Source organism: Nuphar pumila, chromosome 9 (genome assembly GCF_984573655.1).
Source record: "Nuphar pumila chromosome 9, dmNupPumi1.hap1.1, whole genome shotgun sequence".
In the NCBI taxonomy this organism is placed as follows: domain Eukaryota; kingdom Viridiplantae; phylum Streptophyta; class Magnoliopsida; order Nymphaeales; family Nymphaeaceae; genus Nuphar; species Nuphar pumila.
The window spans coordinates 123,934,692-123,959,535 of NC_143257.1; the positions used below are offsets into that span (position 1 = coordinate 123,934,692).

Here is a 24,844-nt window from a genome sequence, read left to right on the forward strand (position 1 = left end):
TAAACCCATACTAGATTCCAGACTCAACTCCATCTTGGATTCTAGACTTCGAATCCAATTTCATTTAGGATTCTAGATTCCAGATTCAACTCCATTTTGGATTCCAGACTTCGGATCCAACTCCATCTAGGACTCTAGATTTTAGACCAAAATTCTACTTTTCAAATCTCATCTTGGATTCTAGATCCAATTCCATCCCAGATTCCAGATTTTGGATCTAATTTTATCATGGATTCCAGATTTCACACCCAAATTCTAAATTCCAAATCCCATCTAGATTTCTTCTACATTTTCATTTTGATTTCAAATTTTAAATCTAGAGTTTCACCCTATCTTTAAAATTTCATCTTAACTTTCAATTCTAAATCCATTTTTGAAATCCATATTCAACTTTCAATTCTTATTTTCTAAACTCCCTTCTTCAAAACCAGGTTCATCTCAATCTTTGTTTATTTCAAAACTCAAGATCTATTCTAAATCTTAAGTTAGAAGATCTAACCTCTCCAAGTCCGTCTTCAAACTTTCAAAAACCATTTCTTCATCATATTCTTCATAAATCACTTGGATAAAATTTTCAAATTCTTCTCAAAAGAGCATACAACTTTTGCATTTGCACAAGCATGATTCTTTGTGCATTTTAGACCTAGAATAAATTCTTAGACAATATTAAGGCAAAGCAAAAGGCATAAATTCGATCCTTGGTTCGATTACCATTGATAAAGGCGCCTTGAATGGTCGAACCTCGTATCGGCGAGCGAACCCCGTCTCTCAATTTTCCCGCAAATATTTCAAAACGGAGGCGAGTAATCTTTTAAATCTTTTCAAAACTAAGGTCAAGTGAGACCTTCGCAAAAGAGTTCCTCTCTCTCTTATTTCTTTTTTCCTCTATCTTCTTTTATGTCTTTTATTTTCTCCTTCAAAAAGGGAAAATAGGAGGCTAGAAAGGAAAAGAAAAGGAAGAGAGAGAAATACCAAGAGAGGAAAAATTTTGCGATGATCATAGTTAGTTAGAAAATAGGTTGTTGCTGGATCTTTTGGCTAACGTACTCGAAAGAATCGACTCGTACTTTTATTAAAAACCTCTTGTATCACTAAAAATCTTAGCTGCAAACTCTGACTTTCAAAAGGAATTTCATTCAAATTCTCTTGTCTCAAGTCGAACTTTTGGAGCGTTACAACTTTTGGTATCAGAGCCAGAATGAGAAAGGTTGAGCTTCGACCATCGAGCATTCCACCACACTGTAAGTAGACCTTTGCTATCCTTTAATTTTGGATTTGATAAATTAAAGTATTGTTTTTGCTTTGATCAATACTTTTGCCAAATGGATCCGTCAGCTGGTCCTAGTGGTTGTCACGATAGGGGTCCACGTAGGATGCATGCTCATTCGGTAAGGGGTAGGGGACTCTTTGTAGAAAGGGGAGGACGTAGGGTGTCCTGGGAGGAGTGTTGGGCTAGCCACCCACCCCCATCGACCTTTACGCACAAGACGAGCAGTCTGCTACTGCCAAACTTTTAGATACCGTTGGCAACAACTTGGTCCTCGGTTTATGCTCGGATGGGTGGGTATATACCTATGCAAGTTCGAGTGAATCGGCAGGCTACGCAAGAAGCGTCAGGGAGCGATAGTTTTATCGAGGTCTCAATTGAGTGCGTCTTCTGTGGGGATTTGGGGCACACCTTAGACTCTTGTCTCCTTAAGGTGGAGCACGATGCGGCTGTTGTGGCCCAGGTTTCTCCAGAGGCTGCCATCCTAGACCTGAATATGTCAGATCTACCCTTGGCGGTCCTCGAGCAGCCATTTCCCCCGGTAATTCTGGAGGGCCCGATGCTCCCAATACATGTTGATTCTCCAATCAACATTTCAGATTCGACTACGAGCGATTCAGGCTCACTTAACTACACGCCTTTAACGCCGATGTATGAAGTAGAGGTTCCTTGCGATGAGTCACTCTCTTTTACCCCTCGATGTAGGTTTAGGCACACTTGTAATAAGAGAAAGTACTGTCGGCAATTCGATCGTCCTTAGAAGAAGATAGGGCTTGCACAATTTTATTCAGTTTTTATAAGAGAGTCTGCGAACTGCAGTGCAGATAAGTTCTTTTGGCTTGTACATCAGCATCGCTGAGATTTTGTATAAGTAATAACTTAAGGATTTATAAAGTATTCTGTTTTTCTTGTGAGTCTTGGTGTATTCTGACTTGTACCTTATGTTTGCTGTTAAAGATTGGCGCAACAACTGAACGAGGATTCGACCAGAGATGGGCTTGAGTGCAGGGGATTCATTATGGATTCTCTCAATATGTTGGCAGAGGCAATCCAGAGTCAGGGTACTGCGCACAGGGATCAGGCTCCTACCTTTGAGCAGAGGGTCACTTTTGAGAAACTCTTAAAGTTGGACCCTCCAATTTTCTCCTATGGAGTGGACCTAAACGCAACAAAGTATTGGGTCAGCGAGATTGAATGAGTTTTTGTGGTCCTCTCGATCCTCGATGAGAAGAAGACCTTGTTTGGGTCTTTTCGGCTGAAGGATGAGGCACGTGGATGGTGGGATACCACTCGAAAGATGTGATTCCTGAACATGGGTGTGATGCCTTGGGAGACCTTCAAAAAGGCGTTCCTCAACAATTATTTCCCCCCTCATGCGAGAGAGAAAAAGAAGATGGAGTTCTTTGAACTATGCCAGGGCAACCTATCATTGAGCGAGTATGTAGCAAAGTTTCAGTAGCTGGAGCGTCATTGTCCCAACCTCTTTGAAGACGAACGTGAGCGGGCAAGGAAGTTCATTAGGGGTTTGAAGGAAGGGCTCAGACCTAAGGTTCTTACGAGTATGCCTGCAACCTTCTTTGTGGTTGTTGAAACAACCACCTTTCTCAATGAGGACTGAGAGCGTACGAAGAATGCTCAAACCAGAAAGCCACCTGCGGCAGGTGGCAATCGAAAGAAGGTTCAACCCCGCATCCAGGCTAAGAAACCATTTTGCCCATCAAGATTGAGGAAGGAAAGCAATCGCTTCTGCCCGTCAAGATCGAGGGAGTGAAGCAGTCAAGTCCTCCAGCAAAAAGGCAACAAAACCAGTACCGTCCATCACCACGACAGCCCTCCAAAGGCACCTACAGAAGGTACGAGGGATCGCACGTTGGTCAACTTTGTCCCCATGAGACAAGTGACTGCTTATATTATGGCAAGATTAGCCACTACATTTGGGATTGTCGCAAGAAGGTAGCAGACGACCTTAGGCGAGCAAGTGATGCATCCCAGCCTCCCCAACTGCAGCAGCAGGCACCGCAACTGGCGCAACCAGAGCAATCGCAGACTAGCTGTGTAAGGAAGGTACCTAAATGAGTTTATGCGGCCACAGTCGAGCAACTGACGAAGGGGGATCTCATGCAAGGTACAATCTTAGTTGTTGATCGCGCAACTTTCATTCTTTTTTATTGTGGTGTCACTCATACATTTATTTCCACAAGTTTTGCTGCACAATTATAATTATCCGTATCTCGGTTGGACTCTGTCTTAGACGTATGCAACCCCATTGGGAAGAATACGGTTTGCACCACCTACTTGTCAGAATTAGACGTGATCGTGGCAGAACGACACTTACCTGCTTGTGCCATTTTACTCGAGATGTCTGAGTTTGACGTTGTCCTAGGCATGAATTGGTTTGCACCCATCTCGAAGGCCCCATACGGTATGGTGCCTGCAGAGCTCGAGAAACTCAAGAAGTAACTCCAGGAGCTTTTGGTACAGGGGTTCATTCGCCCTAGTGTGTCATATTGGGGAGCCCCTATCTTATTTGTTAAGAAGAAGGATGGGTCTTTAACGTTGTGCATCGATTATCAGATGCTCAACCAGGTTACAATCAAGAATAAATATTCGCTACCACATATTGAGGACCTATTTGATCAATTACAGAAAGTCAGGATCTTCTCAATGATCGATCTTAGATCCGAATATCATCAGTTCCATATCAAGAAGAATGATATTTCAAAAATGGTCTTTCAAACTCGATACAGGTATTATGAGTTCACTGTTATGCCTTTTGGACTCACGAATGCCCCAACGACTTTTAAGGATCTTATGAACAAGGTGTTCAGACCTTTCTTAGACACTTTTATGATCGTGTTCATTGATGACATCCTTGTATACTCAGAAAGTTGGGAGCAACATCGAGAACATTTGAGCATTGTCTTAGAGACCCTACGAAGAGAGCGTTTGTTTGCCAAGTTTTCCAAATGCGAGTTTTGGCTCGAGGAGGTGATGTTTCTGGGACACATCATTTCAAATGAAGGGGTGTCCGTAGATCCTACAAAGGTTGAGGTTGTGTTTAACTGACAACAACCGAAAAACATACGCGACATTCGAAGTTTTCTTGGGTTAGTTGGATATTACCGAAGGTTTATCCAAGATTTCTCCATGATTGCTCAGCCTATGACCAAGTTGTTGAAGAAAGAGACCAAGTTTATTTGGGACGATAGTTGCGAGGAAAGCTTTCGGTCTTTAAAAGAAGAGCTTACTTCTGCCCCTATCCTGCCCTTGCCCTCTGGTCAGGAAGAATTTATAATTTATATTGATGCCTCAGGTACGGGCCTCGGTGGTGTCCTTATGTAAAATGGTAGGGTGATAGCGTATGTCTCTCGTCAGCTCAAGCCACACAAAAAGAATTATCTGACACATGATTTAGAGTTGGCTGCCATAGTCTTCATGTTGAAGATATGGTGACATTATTTGTACAGAGCGCAGTTCGAGGCCTTTACTGACCACCAGAGTCTCAAATACCTTTTTTCCCAGATGAAACTAAATATGCATCAATGATGATGGCTCGAGTTCTTTAAAGACTACGATTTTTCTCTCTCCTACCACCCAAGAAAGGCGAACATTGTGACGGATATCCTCAATCACAAATCTTCTGGGCCCTTGGACAGCGCGTTAGCTGCTGTATAGAAGATGATCGAGGTCTTTGTCTCATGAAAACCTTTCGCTTCCTCAACAGGCTCGTTTCATTTGTCAAATTGCGTGGTCCACCCAGATTTGTCTGCCAGGATTATTGCCAGACAGAGGGATGATCGACTCTACAAAGGGTTGAAGGCAAAAGCGACACACGATGATACTCCTTTCCGTCTCAGGGAAGATGGTAGTATATGGTTTAAGGATCATCTTTGGGTCCTGTAAACACCCCAAATTTTCCAAAAAAAATCCTTTTTGCCTCTAGGTCCCTTTCTTTGAATAAATTGAGTCAATTTTTAATCAAATTTCCATTCATTTCTCTGATCCACTGAAATCCAGACTCAATTTTCATTTCTAACCCAATTTCTGATCCGAATCAGATATTTAGATTCAATTCTGAAACCGGATCTCTTATTTTTCAAAAAAATAAAAAAAATCAATTTATTTATATTTTCTCAGAGATCTATCTCAAACTCAGGGTCCGATCTCAATTCAAGATCTGAATTCTAAAGTTTTATCAAAATTTCTGGACGTCGATCTATTCCTGAAAACCAATTTCCCAATTTGACCAGGTATTTTCCAAAAACCTCGTTTTCAGAAAATCTTACAATTTCAAAACAAATCAAAATCTTTCAAAAACTTGGTCTGGATCTCATCTTTTAAAAACCTCTGTGTCCTCCTTGTATTTTAGGTGGTCCTTCAAAACCTAAATGAAAAAGCTTTCAGGAAGGAGGCTCCACCCTCATTTTTGAAAAATGTCCTTAAAAAAACCATCTTTCTGAAAATTTTCAAAAAATTGAAGGATCCCCTTTGAAAAGCCCGCAACGGCCTCCCATTGCAGATCGAGCTCTCTCTCGCTCGATCCCTCATCCGCTGATCGCCAACAGTTTCATCTCCCTCCCCCGCTCATCTCCAACTGCCATCCTTCCAGATTTCTCTTCTCCCCCTTTATTTAAACGACTACAAGGCTCTCCCTTCAGCATCCATCTTCACCTCTCCCTTTCACGTTTCCTCTGGGTCGCCTCTTCACCCCAACACCCCTTGTCTTCTCTCTATTCTCTTTCCCTTTCCCTTTCTCTAATCCTTCTTTTCCCTGTTGGTAAAAGAGTTCAAATCAGACCAGTAGTAGCAAAAACTGCCTGCAGCCATCGGATCGAGCCTCTCTTCCTTCTGATCGAGTCTCTCGATCCCTCTGATCCCCTTTTTCTCCTAAAGGAATTCGATTCATCTAGCATTCATCAATCGGCCATCGCACCCCCTATTCTCGACCCTCACCAGCCTTCATTCGAACTCCTTCCTTCAGAGATCTTGCAAACAAGGAAAAGATCGACCCCCATGCAGCAATCAGGTAAGCGGTCAATCTTCCTCTCCTATGTTTTTTTTTTCTTTTTCTTTTTCCTTTTGCTGCGTTTTCTTTCATGGTGCTCTTCTTTTTATTTTTGTTTTTCACCAAAAGCAACCTGGTATCATCGATCTGCTTATTGCAGCCTCGATGATACATATTGCAACATTAATGTCGCCCCTATGCTCACAGAGTTTGAGGCTACAATAGGTAGTATACATTTATATATATGTATATATCTTCTCGTTTGATTTCTTATTTAATTTCTGATGTATTAACCAAATGCATTTGTTCATTGTGCTTTCTTTTCTGCGAATTTCCATTTCTCTCAGTTCATCATCGTCACTTTTGCTCCATTTTGATATCCTATGCATCAGTCATAAGGTCATCCATAGCGTTCCACTTTGTATTTTCTACAGTTCATAATAGTTCATTACCGCTGCATATCTGAGATCAGATCAACATGTTGATTGTGATTCCTTGATAAGCCGATCTGCTAAAATTGCCCTGTTGGGTCATACTAGTGAAGGATTAAATCATTTTTTGTTGAGATCGACTTGTGATTTAAAACCTAAGTATCAACTGACTATATGAATCTGAGATACACTGCAGTGCTTGCTGTGTGATCGATTCACAGCAGAATCCACTCATGTAACTCAAATGGGTAAAACCAAGTCATCAGTGTGTCCCTTTTTTTAGGTTGTTTAGCAGAGCATCTATAAAGGTAGGATTTGGTTGTTCAGCAGAATGTGCATTTCATTCATGCATCTCATGCCAGTTCAGTCATTGCATACGACTCCATTGGCACCTTCTGCGTCTTCATCATCTCATTAGCTATACCCCTGTGTCAGCCTCACAATACCCAATATTCAGCATAACATGGCATTTCCCATCAACACTTAAGTCAACATTGCATCAGACCTCCCACTAGACGATGGTATTTGAAAACTAATAGGAAGTTGCCAAGAAATTTAAAAGAGGTGGATGTTATCTACAGCTCGGAGACTTAATGGATGTTGGTCTTTGACATATCAAAATATGTAGCATTGATAACAAGTGGATACTCTTGGGTCGTGTAGGTAAAACAAACTCTGGTCTCCTGAATTTCTCTAGAGGTTATCCAAGTCTGGTAACGTCTGGAATGAGGGGTTGTATCTTTAGTAAGCGTGCCTTGATCTTTGTTGTTAAAGGATTTTGTCTTTAAGGCATACTTAAGGTTCAGGCTACAATGCATCAAATTCAGGCTATCTGTGCAAAGCCACCCATTGCAAGATCAAATTGCTGGCATATTGACAAGAGGGCTTGGTAAGATCAAGAAACTTTGAGGTTTGCAGCTAACATTTGTACCCCAATAGATACACTGGGCACTTTTTCTTTTATGTTATTTACGCTAGGAGAGCTTTGGTCAGTTCTGGAAATGATTTTGGTTGATCTTATAACTGAGATTGAATGTTCATGTCCTCTTATTAGCTTCTTTTTTTTTCCTTTTCGAGTGATCTCTGGAAATTCCTTGTGTCTGTGCCTAAAACTGCACAATTCTCCTTTTGTTATGACCTCGCTCAATCCTTGTTTTCAAGATATAATTCAGATTGCCAAATCTGATGTGCTTGATGATTTTGCTTCATTGATTACTTGATATAGCATTATTATATGACATTAGGAGTTGGAACATGGTGGTACCCATGCGTATTCTCATTGGCATCTATCAGATATACGTCCACAGTATTAAAATGGTTGGGGTTTTATGTAGTGACATTGAAGGGTAGTATATTAGAAATCATAGTATATGCGATTCTCAGGTATTAGCTTTCATTGAATTATTATTGATCCTACATTTGTGTACTGTCATTTATTACACTTTCTGTGTTATAAATTTTTTTACTATAGATACACGGCACCACTGCCATTCATGTCTACTTCTAGCTATCACCTGCCACCATCCAGCATACCCTCAATGTACTTGTTGCCATTGCATCTACTGTAAATCCATCACCTTCAGCACATCATCCCATCATCATATTCTTTCACAACAACAACCCATAACTATCATTACCTCTATCACAACCCCTGCTAACTGCCCTACTTCACCTTCAACAGCAATACCTGATGCATATTCCCCATATGTCTGCTGTAGCCTAGGCACCTAACACCCACAACACCTTGCGCCTATGTGTTCATCATACATACCTTTACTTTCAGCCACCATTTCCTGTAGCACCACATCTTGCATCAACACGTCTCCAACCTCACTCCCATCATCACCTTTGCCTCGCAGCAAGCTTGATTGGTTGTACCTGTTAAGTGCACTGCCTCACATCACCATCCACATTTAGTACCTTCATCTCTACCACCTTATTTCATTCCCAGCATCCTACCAGTTTACCCAACATATTTTCTGAATTCATTCCACCTGCTGTACTGTTGCAATATACCACTTCCTCACTTCCATCATCCATTTACTGTTATACATACACTAGCACCTCTCTTTACAGCATTTTAACTTCACCTACATCCCACCTGTGCTTATTTTATTTTTGTTTCATCCCCATTCATTTTTCCATGAGTATTTGCATGTCATCACTAGTTGTAGCATTCCATTAGCTTTAATATTCCATTAGTCACAACATTCCATCTACTTTTTATGCCCTGTCACACCCACTCTCCATACCCCCCCCCCTGTACGCAACATATGTGCATTGCCTCTTATACTCCCTGCAACATCACCCATAGCCCATTCCTATGCCAGTAGTTTCCCATCTCTCAACTGTAACTACATCACATACTTCTACCACATTGTATAAATAATCTCCCTGATCCACCTGTAATGAGCCTCCAGCAAGGGCTGGATTTGAGAAAATAAAAACATACTTCCTTGAAAGATGTAGGGCCTATCAACAGGCTTATTGCGACTGTAGCTTTCCCAGGATTTTCAGTTGGGATCCCAAGTATTCGAATCCAGTGGGTCTGAGAGGTGTTGGAATTTTGATAGCATTGTGAAGCATGGAGTGATTGCTTGTGTTGAGTATACATGCTAATTGTTGTTTATGAGCCATCAGTGGCCAAAAATGAGGTAAGTAGATGAAGAATAGTTTTGAGGGGTTGGCCTATATCCAGATTATCTGTCATTTTAAGAGTTTTGAAATCACTTAGTAACCTTGCAAAAGAAGTCCCATTTGTAGATATGACATGGGGTTATTATCCTCTTGCCTTGCTAAATGAAGTGTCCAAGAAACAACGGAATTCGTTGGCTTGACCATCTTGCACCAGAGAATAGCATAGAAAATCGCTTGATGATGCATACCAAACCTAGTTCCTCACATTCATGATACCTCATCATCACATCTTGATTGATGTTTTCACTTTCAACCCACTTACTCATTTGCCCCATTCATCACAAACATTCACTAAATGTATACACATTTTCATGTAGTTCCCCTCATTAGCATATAGACATGCACCTTAGGTTCAATGCAAGCTCTGGGTTTCTCTCATATTTTGTATCTCTGTTGTATGCTAACCTTGTTTTGCAGGAAAATGTGTGAAAAGTGTCATTTTCTTTCTCATCTTAGAAATTACAATTTCAAATTTGAATTCAGTTATGTAATAGCTAGATATCAATGAGAAATTTTACATTTCCAGTACTAGATTAGACTGTATGAGCATGCATATTTGCTAAAAATGCTTGTTTCATGTTATTTTTCTCTTTTGTTTCAAAAATTCACGAATGGGAACACGAATGACACGTGCACCATTCTAATAAAAGGTGATTAAATCCTAAGTTGATGATTTGCATCAATGGCCATAGTCAGGGTGTGAACAAGACTTAGGATTTTAATCTTTTGTGGAATAACACTGGATCTCCTTTCAAAAATTATCATATTTTCAAATATTTTCTTCTTTTATTAGAGTTTAACTTAAAATTAACTCAAGATATATATCAATGATCATAGTCAGGATATATTGAGAGTTAATTTCATTTTAAACTCTATAAAGGCACAAAAAATGTGTTTTATTCTTCATTTAAATTTAAGTATGATTATTATATAATACATCTTATGACCATAGTCAGATATATATTATATTTTCAATCTTATTTCAATTCATTTAAAGAATGAAATATGATTTTCAAAACCAAATTTCAAATTCTTTCATTCATTTCATCATTTAGGATAGAATTATATCATATTTTCAAAACATTCTTTTCCAAAATCAAGTGATTTTGAGATATATTTTCCAAATATTTTCTTTATTTCTTAAATCAAACCTTCAACTCTTATTTTAAATTCATTTTTTCTATCTCATTTTAAGATTCAAATTTCAAATTCAAAATCCAATTTGGCTTTGAAATTTCAAAATTCATTTTTTACATTAAAAAATTCAATTTCCCATTCAAAATCGAAATTTCAAAGTTCAATTCAACTTTGAAATTCCAAATTTATCTTCAGAATTCAATTTCAAATTCAAAATTCAACATTTCAGATCAAAGTTCAATTTAACTTTGAAAATTTCGAGATTCATCTCCTGATTCAAGTTTTATTCTCTATCCTTCCAAATTTCAAAAGTTAATTTAGACCGCTCAGATCCAATTCCATATTTCTTCTGGATTTCTAAAATCTAATTCTATCTTCAAATTCCATGGGGATTTCTCAAATCCACTTCAGATTCAATATGGATTCTCAAATTCAATTCTGGATTTCTCAAAATATGATTTTCCACTTTTAAATTCAACTTGGATATTTTAAAGATCCAAATTCAATTTAGATATGAAAACCCAATTACATATTCAAAATCCAGACTCCAGATCCAACTTCATTTTAGGATTCCAGATTCTGGATTCAACTCCGTCTTGGATTTCAGACTTTGGATCCAATGCCATTTAGGATTCCAGATTTCGGATTCAAATTCATCTTAAAATTCATATCTAAAAATCCAATTTTGTTTTCAAATTCCACCTAGACCCAAGACCCATTCTGATTTCAAACTTTAAATCTAGAATTTCACTCCATTTCTCAAATACGATCTTTCAATCATTTTTGAAATCTATATTCATTTTTTAAATCTCCCTTCTTCAAATTCAGGTTCATCTCAATTTTTGATTATTTCAAAACTCAAGATCTATTCTGAATCTTAAGTTAGAAAATCTAACTTTTCCAAATCCGTCTTCAACCTTCAAAAACCTTCGATAGGGGGCTCCTTTCCCCCTGCCCCTTTTCGTTTGTCGGCAGGGGGGTGGAGCCCCCTGCCACCTGCTGTTTGACAAGGGGCTATGTTCCCCTTGTCCCTTTTCGTTTGTCGGCAAGGGGGTAGAGCCCTTTGCCACCTACTGTTCCACAAGGGGCTCTGTTCTCCTTGTCCCTTTTTGTTTGTCGGCAGGGGAGGCGGAGCCCCCAGTCACTTGTTGTTCGACAGGAGGATCTGTGCGCCCTGTCCCTTCTTGTTCCTTAAGGGGGGGGGGGGGGGGAGCCCCTTGCCACTTGTTGTTTGACAGAGGGCTCTGTTCTCCCTATCCCTTTTCGTTTATCGGCAGGGTGGGGGGGGGAGCCCCCTGCCACTTGCTGTTCGACACGGGGCTCCGTTCCCCCTGTCCCTTTTCGTTTGTCGGCAGGGGGGCGGAGCCCCCGCCACTTGTTGTTCGACATTGGGCGGAGCCCCCAGTAATCAGTATAGGTAACATTGGTAATTCAAAATTTCCCTTGATAGAAAATGTCCTTTTAGTAGATAGTTTAATGCATAATTTATTATCAATTAGTCAATTATGTGATAAAGGTTTTCATGTTTCTTTTGAACATGATTTATGCTTAATTTTTGATTTTCAATCTAAAAAGATCAATTTTAAAGGTAAAAGAAGGAACAATGTGTATGAACTATATCTAGATGAGTTACCCACTTTTAATGAAAAATGTCTTATTGTTTCAAATGAAATTCAATGGTTATGGCACAAGAGACTTGGACATGTTAATTTTAAAAATATTTCAAAATTATCCAAGAATGATCTTGTTAGAGGCCTACCTAGAATACCATATAAGAAGGATCACTTATGTGATGCTTGCCAAAGGGGTAAACAAATCAAGAGTTCTTTTAAAGCAAAAGATATAGTTTTAACAAAACGTCCTCTTGAACTTTTACATTTAGATTTATTTGGACCATCTAGAATTCAAAGTTTGAATGGTAGCAAGTATGCTTTTGTTATAGTAGATGATTATTCTCGATTTACATGGGTAATTTTTCTAAAAAGCAAAAATGCTGCTTTTCTGAATTTTCCAAACTTTGTAGAAGAATTACAAATGAAAAATCTACATCTATTATTAAAATTCATAGTGATCATGGTGGTGAATTTGAAAATGAATCTTTTCTAAAGTTTTGTGATTTACATGGTATATCTCACAACTTTGATTTTCCTAGAGCGGCTCCACAAAATGGAGTTGTTAAAAAAAAGAATAGAACTTTGCAAGAATGTGCTAGAACCATGCTTCAAGATAAAAATTACCAAAATACTTTGGGGCTGAAGCAATAAATACAACATGTTATGTTTTAAACTGTGTTCTTATTCGACCAATTTTACATAAAACATGTTTTGAATTGTATTATGATCGTATACCAAAGATCTCATATTTCAAAATTTTTGGTAGTAAATGTTTCTTGTTAAATACCAAAGATAATCTTGATAAGTTTGATTCAAAATCAGATGAATCAATATTTCTTGGATATTCCTCTAGAAGTAAATCTTATCGTATTTTTAATAAAAGAACATCTTGCATTGAAGAATCTTTACATGTTGCATTTGATGAGAATTGTGAGCAGGTTATACCTCTAAGTGAAGGAGAAGAAGTAATACTTCAAGAAGAACCTTTGATAGAGAGTACTTCTCAAGAAAATGTTCCTCTTTAATCGGTTTGGAAAGAAGTTTCTAATCATCCACATGAACAAGTTATTGGAGAAATAAAGAGTGGTGTCCAAACTAGAAGGCAATTAAAAAAATATATTGCAAATATTGCTTTCATATCTAAAATAGAACCAAAGAATATCAATGAGGCTTGTGATGATGAATTTTGGCTTTTGGCTATGTCTGAAGAACTTAACCAATTTACTAGGAATGATGTATGGGATCTAGTTGATAGACCAAAGGATCATCCAGTAATTGGAACAAGATGGGTGTTCCGAAATAAGCTGGACGAAAATGGCGAAGTCATTCGAAACAAAGCAAGGCTAGTAGCACAAGGCTATAATCAAGAAGAAGGCATAGATTTTGATGAAACCTATGCACCAGTGGCTCGTTTGGAATAAATTCGAATGATGCTTGCTTTTGCTAGTTACATGAACTTTAAGTTATATCAAATTGATGTTAAGAGTGCATTCTTAAATGGACACATCAATGAAGAAGTTTATGTAGAGCAACCTCCAGGCTTTGAAAATGAGAAATATCAAGAAAAAGTCTACAAATTAAAAAGTCTACATAATATTTGGTTCTACTAATGATTCTCTTTGTAAAGAATTTGCTAAAGCTATGCAGGAAGAGTTTGAAATGAGCTTGATGGGCGAATTAAACTACTTCCTTGGACTTCAAATAAAGCAAACTGAAGAAGGAATCTTCATCAATCAGGCTAAGTATACAAAAGAACTTCTCAAGAGGTTTGGGATGGACTCATCAAAATCAAGAAGAAATCCTATGAGTACAACTACTTCTCTTGATAAAGATGAAAATGGTAAAAATGTAGATACTAAGCTCTACAGAGGTATGATCGGATCTCTATTATACTTAACTGCTAGTCGACCTGATATAATATTTAGTGTTTGTATGTGTGCGAGATTTCAAGCTAATCCAAAGGAATCTCATTTAACTACAGTAAAACAAATTCTTCGTTATTTGAAAGATACTTCAGATTTTGGTTTGTTTTACCCAAAATCATCTTCCTTTGATTTAGTTTCATATAGTGATGCAGATTTTGCAAGAAGTAAATCTGATCGCAAGAGTACTAGCGGAACTTGTCATTTCTTAGGAAATTCCTTGGTCTCTTGGTTTAGTAAAAAGAAAACTTCAGTGTCACTCTCAACAACTAAAGCAGAATATATAGTGGCTAGTCTAGCGTGTTCACAAGTATTATGGATGAAACAGACCTTAAAAGATTTTGGTTTGAATTACTCCACAACAACTATTTATTGTGATAACACTAGTGTTATAAATCTTTCGAAAAATCCTATTCAGCACTCAAGGACTAAGCATATTGAAGTTAGACATCATTTCTTAAGAGATCATGTGTTAAAAGGAGATATTTCATTAAATTTTATTTCCACTAATGAACAACATGCAGATATCTTCACTAAACCATTTAAAAATGAAGATTTTATGAGAATTAGGAGAGAACTAGGCATTTGCTCATTTTTGGATTTATAAAATATTGATTTTTTGAACAAAATCTCAAATTCGCACCTTATTAGTCGACTGATAAAATTCTAGTCGACTGATGCTTTAATTTTTTTTTAATGAGTCGCACCTTATTAGTCGACTGATAAAATTTTAGTCGACTAAAATTTTTTTAAAAAATTTTAACTGAAGCGACCTGATACCCCTTGGATTTTTTTTGGGCATCATTTCATTTTCACGCACCCTTTCGTTTTTTTTTAAAACGAAACCCTCTCTCACTATCTCTCTTACCCTTGGATTTTTTTTACTCTCTCTCTCTCTTCCGAAAAACCCTCAGAGTGTCGTTCGAACCTCTCCACGCCGGATTCTTCTGGCCGTGACAGGGAGTCGCCGGAATCCTCTTGCCGTGACCAGTGCATCTTCAGTTCTCGCCGGAATCCCCTTGTGGCAGCCTCCTCGCATCTGCCGTCATCCACCGCGGACTCCTCCTCGTCTATTCAGTGTTTTTGTTGCATTGGTTCTCCTTCACAACGCCGGACAACATCTTCCTTCCGTCGGACGTCATTTAGAAGCCGACATCATTCTCTGCAACTAATTTTTTGTTTGGGTGAATCTATTTCAACCATGCCTCGTTCGAAGACTGCATCTGCAAAAGGTTCTCCTCCTCCTACACCTTCAGCAAAACATGGATTTTCTCTCAGATTACTCCGAAATCCTCTTTTATATGATACATTTGGATCGATTTCTGCACTTCCTATTTTACCAGGCCGAAATGTCCTCTTTCACCTGTTTTCTTGTTACAAAATTAGAGAATTATTTTCAGGTATTTCACATCTTTTTGATGTCTGTGCAGACACCCTTTATTATCCTTTTTTCATTCACTTGTTTTACACGAATTTACAAATTGATCATGAAATTGGAGTTCTTTCCTCTCTTGTTCGTGATGTTGAAATTGAGTTTGATTCTAAAATGCTTGGACAAATCTTAGAAATTCCACCTTCAGACACTCTTTTCAATACTGTTGAACTTAATGATGAAAGAATTTTTGAACAAATTCTTCTTCCTGGTGCTCCTTATTGTCCTCCTTTCAAAAATATTAATCTTCAAACTCGTGCACGCATTGCTGGACGAATCCTTGCCCACAATGTTCTACCTAAAACTGAATCTTTTGATTACTATTCCACAGATCTTTCTACGGCTCTTTATGTCTTATTTGGAAATATTTCTGTAAATTGGGCCAACGTGTATTTTACTAATTTGTGGAAACAAAAACCTTCTCTTCTTTATGGATGTCTTCTAACTCGTATTTTCAGACATTTCAAAGTTCCCTTAACCAATAAAAAGTATATTGAGCAAAGGGAGTTCTTTGATCAAACCATTTTTAAACGAATGAAAATTAAATATTTGCCTCCTTTAAACTTTGATCAAACTGAACCATCTGATCCTACTGAACCATCAATTTCTGAAACCTCACCATCTTCTGCGACACCTTCATCTCAAGCAAAATGAAAGAAATTTTCTACAAGTCAAGACAATGATGAAATTTTGCAGCGACTGGAAGCTTTGAAGCTGCATCAACGCACTTTTCGTGAAGATGTGACTCAACAACTTTCTTCGATTCAGAAAGATATTACTGCAATCAATGACTTGCTTAACTTACTTTTTTAATCTTTGTTTTCTAAACTTTGATACTTTATGGGTTGTAATATTTTGAACTTGAAATTGCATTTTGCTTATACTATTTTTGCCCTTACTCTTTTTTTATTATGACAAAGTGGGAGAAAAAGATAGAACTTGGTAGACACACTTGGTAGACACATGATGGAAATTGCAGGAGAAAAAGATAGACCCTGCATGAGAAAAAGATAGACCTTGCATTATGACATGGAATGAAGTAATGATGAAAATGCAAACCAATCAATATGTGATATATGTGCTTTGAATGTACTAACTTTTAATGTTTTGCAGCATATTGATAGGGGGAGTAAAATCTCCATCTATGCATCTAAGCGCTTCATCTTTGATTAAGATTGTCATCATCAAAAAGGGGGAGATTGTTACGCCACTGAAGCCGTACATGATACTTCAAGTACAAGGTTTTGATGATGAACAAGTACATCAACTGCATTTCAGCTAAGGCGATGAAGAAAGATGACAAGAATTGAAGAATTCGATGAAGAATCTTTGAAGACTAGTGTGCAAATGTTAAATTCATTAAAAGTCTTAGATTCTTGTAAGAGCCTTACTTAGAGTGCATATTTCGATTGCATTTCACCTAAAAAGTCTTTAGAAAAACTTTTCTAAAAGAACCCTTCATAAAAATCTTTTTAGAAAACTCTTTTCTTAAATTTTCGTGTTTATTAGTTGACCAATAGACTCACCAGTCGACTAATCCTTTCGTGCCAAATTTTCTAAACAAAATGTCATTTTTGTCAAATTAGTCGACTAATGAATTTATCAGTCGACCGGACAGAATGTATGTTTTCTGGAAATTTAGCAGCAGTCGACTAATGATATTATCAGTCGACTGAACAGAACATGTATTTTCAGAAAAATTTAGCAGCAGTCGACTGAAGGGTTTTTCAGTCTACTGATGATATTATCAGTCGACTAACTTTTTCTCTAGTCGACTAAGTTTCAAAAGTTCAGATTTTCAAACGGCTCGATAAACAGATCAGTCGACCGACGATAACTGTCAGTCTACTAATAACTAATTATCAGTCGACTAACTACTATTCCAGTCGACTAATTTTGCCGTTTTTCTTGAAACTTTAAAAAGGCGTGTCTTTTCATTTTTCAAACGTTTTGATCGTTCAAAATTGACTGTTTTGACACCCTTTCATACCCTCAACGTATGGAAACTTTCAACTATAAATATGAGTGCATTCTACACTCAAAAGCACTGCAATTCAATCAATTTAAATCAATTACTCTTTGTTTTCACTCATATTCATTTTCTCACTCACGTTATATTTTTTACTTCAGTTTTTCACTCAAATTCCTTTAAGAGACAGTGAATTTGTGAGTAGAGTATTTCAACAACCTCAAAAGCCAATTGCATCTTATTTGCATTCATAAGAAGGGCTCATAGGTTGTATTGTAAGTTGTTACTTATTTCAATTTTCTGTAAAAGAAAGGACTCCTTCGTTTAAAGGAGTTGTTTGTTTTTAGTAGGTGTGTTACTGAAAGTGAGATCGGATTTGGTCTGTATGATCTTATAGTTACACAAGGTTGATAATGGAAATCTCAAGCGGGTTTTGCTTGGGGACTGGATGTAGGTCGGGAAAGACCGAACCAGGATAAATTATTGTGTTCTTTGTGTGTTTGCTTTGCGAATTGCAAAATTCGTTAAAATTCCGCAGACAATTTTTAAAAGCACTATTCACCCCCCCTCTAGTGCTCGTTGCCTCGATCGTACTGCACTTTCATCCTTGTCCTGTTTACTTTTCAGCACTTTACTTTCTGGTGCCCCGCGCTTTATGCGCCCTGGCTGTTTACTTTTCAACACTTTACTTTCTGTTGCCCCACGCTTTATGCGCCCTGGTTGTTTACTTTTCAGCGCTTTACTTTCTATTGCCTCATACTTTATGCGTCGTGGCTGTTTATTTTTCAGCACTTTACTTTCTATTGCCCCGTGCTTTAGGCGCCTTGGCTGTTTACTTTTCAGCACTTTACTTTCTGTTGCCCCGCGCTTTATGCGCCTTGGCTGTTTACTTTTCAATACTTTACTTTCTGTCGGCTTGCGCTTTACGTGCCTTGGCTTTGTTTCTGACTTGCTTGTTTATGCTCTTACTGCTTTATTTCTTGCTTGTGCCATATAAATTGTGGTTATGCAATTTCCTCTATTGCTTAGGTTTTTCTCGAGCATGGTGACAGGTTCGAGCTTGTTTTGGGTGCCTTTTGTGACCCTTGGCTATCATCGTAGTCGTATCCCTTGACATTGATGTTATGTGACACTACGATGAGTAGCACGAGGTTGTTAAACCTCATGGTATGCAATAAAGCATAATTGTGGACATTCACTAATTGATAATCATGCACCTTCACAGGCAAGATGCTCGAGTGGATCAAATAGACCAAGGCATATAGAACAAGGCGACGATGAAGAAAAACCCTTCGTTGTACTTGTTCGAGATGGTTCATCAAGGGAGAGGATGGATGATATAAAAACTTTGATGGTCAAGCAAATAATGGCTATTATGAGCAAATGTTCATTTTTTTCCAAACATCGGAGGTAGGAAAAATTGGGGCTATCATAAGTATCCTAAGTGGTAGCCGCCTAACACTTCTGCAGAAGTTGGATGCATCCATAGGCCCTTTTCGCCTCTAGAGACTTACTCTCTTGGTCACCTGTCGTCCCCTTAGGAGCGGATTCAGTCAGTCATTTGGGGTATGATAAAATATATAGCATAATGGACCCCTGAATCGATATCAGTTGTCTCTACGTTTTATGCCTTATGCGTACCCACAATGGTCAACTGATAATCAGAATAAATTATGATATACTCATAGTATCATTAAGTTTGCATCTGGGTGATATCACAGCAGTTCTCTGCACTTGAGCTTGACTGCGTGTTTTACCTTGCTACTGGCTTACTGCTTGCGATAGTTAAAAGTATGCATGGTTAGTCATATTGCAACTGCTTATAGTTAGATTTTGCATCACTGTAATATTAGCCTGGTTGTGCTCATGATGATACTTATGTTAGCTTTGCTACAATATTGGCTATTCACTTGCTTTCTGCCTGTTGCACTAGTTTCTATCATAAGATTCTCTACTTAGATATAAGCATGCTTCACATTAGTTGTTGTTGTTCTTCTTATTCTTTTTGCGCACCTACCAGTTTTCACAGGACTGACCCCATTTTTATGGGTGTAGGTGACAGATAGTCTCTCCTTACAGCTGGTGGTGCAATGCTACATGGTCAAAGCCTCATCTTTCTTGTCGGCGTTCTGGCTACTTCACTTCGGGTTTTATACTTTTGTTGTTAGGGGTGGATGACCTCATTGTTCTGTACAAACTAAACCTCTTATCGATAAAGTTTTTTGTCTTTTTGTTCACTGTTTGGGTTAGATAGGAAATGGGTTGTTGCTGGATCTTTTGGCTAACGTACTCGAAAGAATCGACTCGTGCTTTTATTGAAAACCTCTTGTATCACTAAAAAACTTAGCTGCAAACTTTGACTTTCAAATTGAATTTCATTCAAATTCTCTTTTCTCAAGTCAAACTTTTGGGGCGTTACAATTAAGATTCTCTTTTTACTGGTGATGATAATATCTGTAACATTGTAGGACAAAATGGGTGCAAACCGTGAATGGATGTACCATAGGATAGTTGATAATGAGGTGTCACATGAATATATAGATGGTGTTGACAGTTTTATTGAATTCACAACGGCAAGTGTCGATAAAGTGGATCCCACCGGTCAGATCAGATGCCCATGTATGGTGTGTAAGAACAATTGATTTGTAGAACCTCATGGTGTTAGAAATCACCTATACATGAAGGGTTTTGTTAGTGGTTATCAGAATTGGATGCTTCATGGTGAAGAATTTTAGAATAATTTTGATGCATAGGTAGATGTGGTGCACGATAATCCATATGTGGATTTGATATTTGATGTCACAGAATCATAAATGGGTTATACTATGGGACATAGTGATGCACCAACTAGGGTAGAGGAAGAAGCAACAAACGATGCAGTTAGTAGATTTTATGACTTACTTAGAGATGATGATGAGTCACTGTAGAATGGTTGCGAGAGTGACACTAATTTGTCTACAGTTCTTCAACTACTGAATTTGAAGTCAGAGTATAATTTGAGTCAATCATGTTTTGACCATTTGTGCTCCATTGTGAAGAGTATGTTGCCCAAAGATGAGAAATTGCTAGAAAATCTCTATCATGCGAAGGTTATGGTCAATGCTCTAGGTATGAGGTATCAAAAGATAGATGCTTGTCCAAATCACTGCATATTGTATTTCAAAGATCAAGGAAATGGCAAATCATGTTCAACATGTGGATATCCTTAGTTCAAGTTAAAGACAAGGAGAAATGGTAGCACGTCAAAAGAAGTGTTATACAAGTCACTTCGCTACTTCCCTCTCACCCCTAGATTGCAACGATTATATATGTTTTAAAGGACAGCTAAACAAATGATATGGCATGCAAATAAAGTTTGACATGATGAAGACAAGATCACACATCCTATTGATGCAGAAGCTTGAAAGCACTTTGATCATACTCATCAGAACTTCGGAATGGAAGTGAGAAATGTTAAGCTAGGTTTATGTACAGATGAATTTAATCCATTTGGGGGTAGATCAACCCTATACTCGTGTTGATCGGTACTTATCACCTCATACAACCTTCCTCCAAGCTTGTGTATGAAGTGTTAAAATCTTTTTTTGTCTCTATTGATCCCTGATCCGACTTCTCTGAGCCAAAATCTTGATGTATATTTAAGGTTATTGATTGATGAACTGAAAATACTGTGTGATGACGGTGTTCTCACGTACGATACCTATAAAAAATAAAACTTCAATATGAAAGTTGTTGTTCTATGTACAATTAGTGACTTTCCTGCATATGGTATGTTATCTGGTTGGAGCACACATGGTAGGTTGGCATGTCTGTACTGCATGGAGGATACAAAATCTTTTAAATTGACGTATGGAAGAAAATCGTACTAGTTTGATTGTCATCGTCGATTTCTACCTAGCGACCATCCCTTCCGACAACAAATGAATGTCTTTCGAGTAGGCACAACTAAAATGGACAGTTTACCTACAAGGTTGTCTGACATAGAGATTTTAAGAAGATTGCAATACTTTTTATGTGGACTGACAAATGCCCGTAGCTCGATGCCCTTCCTTGGATTTGGGAAGGATCACAATTGGACAACGAAATCTATATTTTAAAAACTACCATATTGGCTGACCTTATTGATACGATATAATTTGGATGTGATGCATATGGAGAAAAATGTGTTTGATAATGTGTTCAATCCGGTAATGAATGTGAAAGGGAAAACGAAGGATAATTCGAAGGCTCGTATGGATTTTAAAGTATTATGTAAAAGACCAGAATTGGAACTCAAAGAGTACAATGGTAAAGTACTGAAACCAAAGGCAAGGTACATGCTTGGACCAGATCACGTAAAGCAAGTATGTCAATGGTTGAGACAATTGAGATTTTCAGATGGATACATCTCTAACATTGCTTGAGCTGTGAAGATAGACGAGGGACAATTATATGGGTTGAAGAGCCATGATTGTCATGCCATTATGCAATGGTTGATACCCCTATCATTTCATGATATGTTAGACAAACTTATATGGGGAGTATTGTTCGAGTTGAGTAGATTTTTTAGAACATTGTGCGCATTAGAAGTCGTAGTATCTGAGGTAAAAAATCTCGAAGATTCTGTTGTCACTACTATTTTTTAGCTAGAGAAGATATTTTCGCCAGCATTTTTTGATGTTATGGAATATGTGATCATACATTTACCATATGAACTAAGGGTTGGTGGTCCTGTGCAATATCAGTGGATGTACTCATTTGAAAGATATATATATTTTTATATTTTTCTTTTGAATGCTATTGAGAAATTTATTGCAATCCGAGATGTATATTGTTGACAGATGCATGTTTGACCTAAAAAAAAAGGTTCAGAATAAAGCAAAAGTAGAGGGCTCTATTTGTGAGGCGTACACTTCAGAAGAGATTTCAAATTTCTCATCTATTTAATTTAAACTTCATATTTCAACATGTTACACATGCCTACCTAGTAATGATGATGAAGAACAATTTATTGTATCTGACAAATTATCGATATTTCAACCACTTGGGCATGTATTTGATAGTTGTCGGTCAAGACTCTTGGAAGATCGAGAGCAAGACGCAGCACAAATCTATATCCTTTTTAATTGCTCAACAATCGGCCCATACATCGAGTAAGTATACTTAATATGTAACACTAAGTTTTATACGTGCATACATGGTTCGGTAATATAAGTATTTGTTAAGTGCAAACGATTTGATCTGGAGTTGCAAAGAAAACTTCCACATCTCACTGATGCAAAAGTACAGAAAGAACGTGAAAATAAGTTTGTGGCATAGTTGAAAGATTTGGTAAGGACGATGACATACATTCTTTCTATATAAACAATAATAAGTTACTTAATTGGTCGTGATCACAGTCATTGTTTATGCATGTAGGTTCGCCGTGGTGATGTTAAAGATCAAGGAATATGTGATTTACAAAATGGTCCGACCAAAGTTGTGCAATGTTACAACAGGTACATCGTAAATGGTTATCGATTACATATAAAAGACTACGGTGTTAACAAGTCAACGATGAATATTGATGTGTGCATTAAGGGTAGCAACTACCATGAAAATGAACATGACTACTACAATGTTGTAGAAGAAATAATGAAATTGACTTACTTAGGCACAAATAATAGTGTAACTTTATTCAAGTGTCATTAGTTTGATCCCACAACAACAAGAGTCGACAAAGCCTCAGGCATTGTGGAAGTGAATCATAAATCAAGGTTTGGAACATATAAACCATTTATATTAGCCTCGCAAGCTCAACAAGTTTACTATACTTCATATCCGAGTACAAAGAAATCATATAGAAATGAATGGTGGGTAGTTTGTAAGGTGAAGTCTAAATTATACCCCGAGTATGATCAGTTACAGGAACACAAGTTAACTGAAGAGAGTGATTACTATCAATCAGATGATATGTATGACTTCTCTTATGGTCACGATGTCAGATATGATATGCATGTCATATCTCCATTATCGGATGGCACATGTATGGAAGAATGCGATCCAAATGATATACCAAGTGGATGGGCACCTAATGTAGAAGAATACAAAGAGGACGAAGATGAGGAGGAAGAAGTATATGAAAGTAAAATAAGTGATGAGGAAGCATACTCAATTTAGTGAATGATTTGAATGTGTTTGTTGCAGGTACATATTTGACATTAATATGCTATGAATGATTTGAATGTATTGCCATGTTTGATGTGACTGTATCCATGCTTGCATGAAGTTATTTTTTATTTGAATATGTATCCATGAAATTGCATATCATGTAACTGGTCTAAATAACATTTTTATTTATTAGAATATGGTTCGTGAAGTTCACAGTGGTCGAAAACTAAGTGGAGGACGTGAGACATCATTAGTTAAATGTCTTTGTATTATATTTAAATATGGGCATTCATTATGTTTTTGCTTATATGTTGATATAAACACTGTTACTTGTTAATCGTCTTTATAAGATCCCAACTCAGTGATAAGCAGTCTCAATCTTCGTCTTCACGCAATGCTTCGATAGGTATATCATTTAAATAATTGTATACTTGATTAGTTTAAATGTGCATTGTGTGAATTTCTAACTCATTATTCTGTAGGTGATGTTTCGCCTACACATGACCCACCTATACTAGCTACTCATATACATCATGAGACAACGTCGGATGTAGGGTCTTCTCAGTGTGACACACGATGACTCATTCAAATAGTGTATATCGATAGTTGACCGTAAGTATTTCATTGTCACTTGTCCAATACTTATCTTATAAATAGTGTATATCGTCGGTCGATTGTTAATGTGTATCAATTCATATGCAGTTCGAGGTTTGAACAACAAAAAATAATACAAGAAATTAGGAAGTCACTACTGCAACATCTTCTAGGATCGATCGCGCAATGGAAAAAGTACCCGATGGAGGTGTTGGACAAATTAATGTTCTCATTCATGGTATGCAATCGTTTATCATAACTAATGTGTCTCGTATTTAATTTTTTATTATACTCATGTGTACTAACTTTCTGAAAGTATTTATAGGTTTTTCATCACTTCACGACTGCGAACGAAGAGAAAGACGCGAGGGTAGTATGGCAGAAGGTGGTTGTCAATCGATTTGCCAACATACTACACAATATGAAGACTGCAACAAAAAAAAAACAGTTGGTGAGATAGATAATCCACTGCAATGGAAGGGTCATGGGCCTTCTATTATCAAGAGAGATTATTAGGAAGGCATGTGCGACAAGTGGGCGAGCAATGAATTTCGAAACCGCTCAGCAAAGGCTGCACAAAACTGAGCGAAGATGCCCAATGCCCATCTACGCACAGGTGAATCTAGGACTTTTGGGAGCCACCAAAAG

The 24,844-nt window shown here is 37.6% G+C and overlaps 1 protein-coding gene across 1 annotated transcript in view; it reads left to right on the forward strand.

Annotated features, from left to right (window-relative positions):
- LOC149829248 (phosphoserine phosphatase, chloroplastic-like) overlaps positions 1-24,619 on the forward strand; it is a 50,244-nt gene extending 25,625 nt beyond the window's left edge. The window contains exons 5-6 of the mRNA XM_090017998.1: positions 24,305-24,434; positions 24,522-24,619. Coding sequence (XP_089874124.1) covers positions 24,305-24,316 — 12 coding nt within the window. The 3' untranslated portion in view covers positions 24,317-24,434; positions 24,522-24,619. The remainder of the gene's footprint in view (positions 1-24,304; positions 24,435-24,521) is intronic.
- The last annotated feature ends 225 nt before the right edge of the window (positions 24,620-24,844 follow it).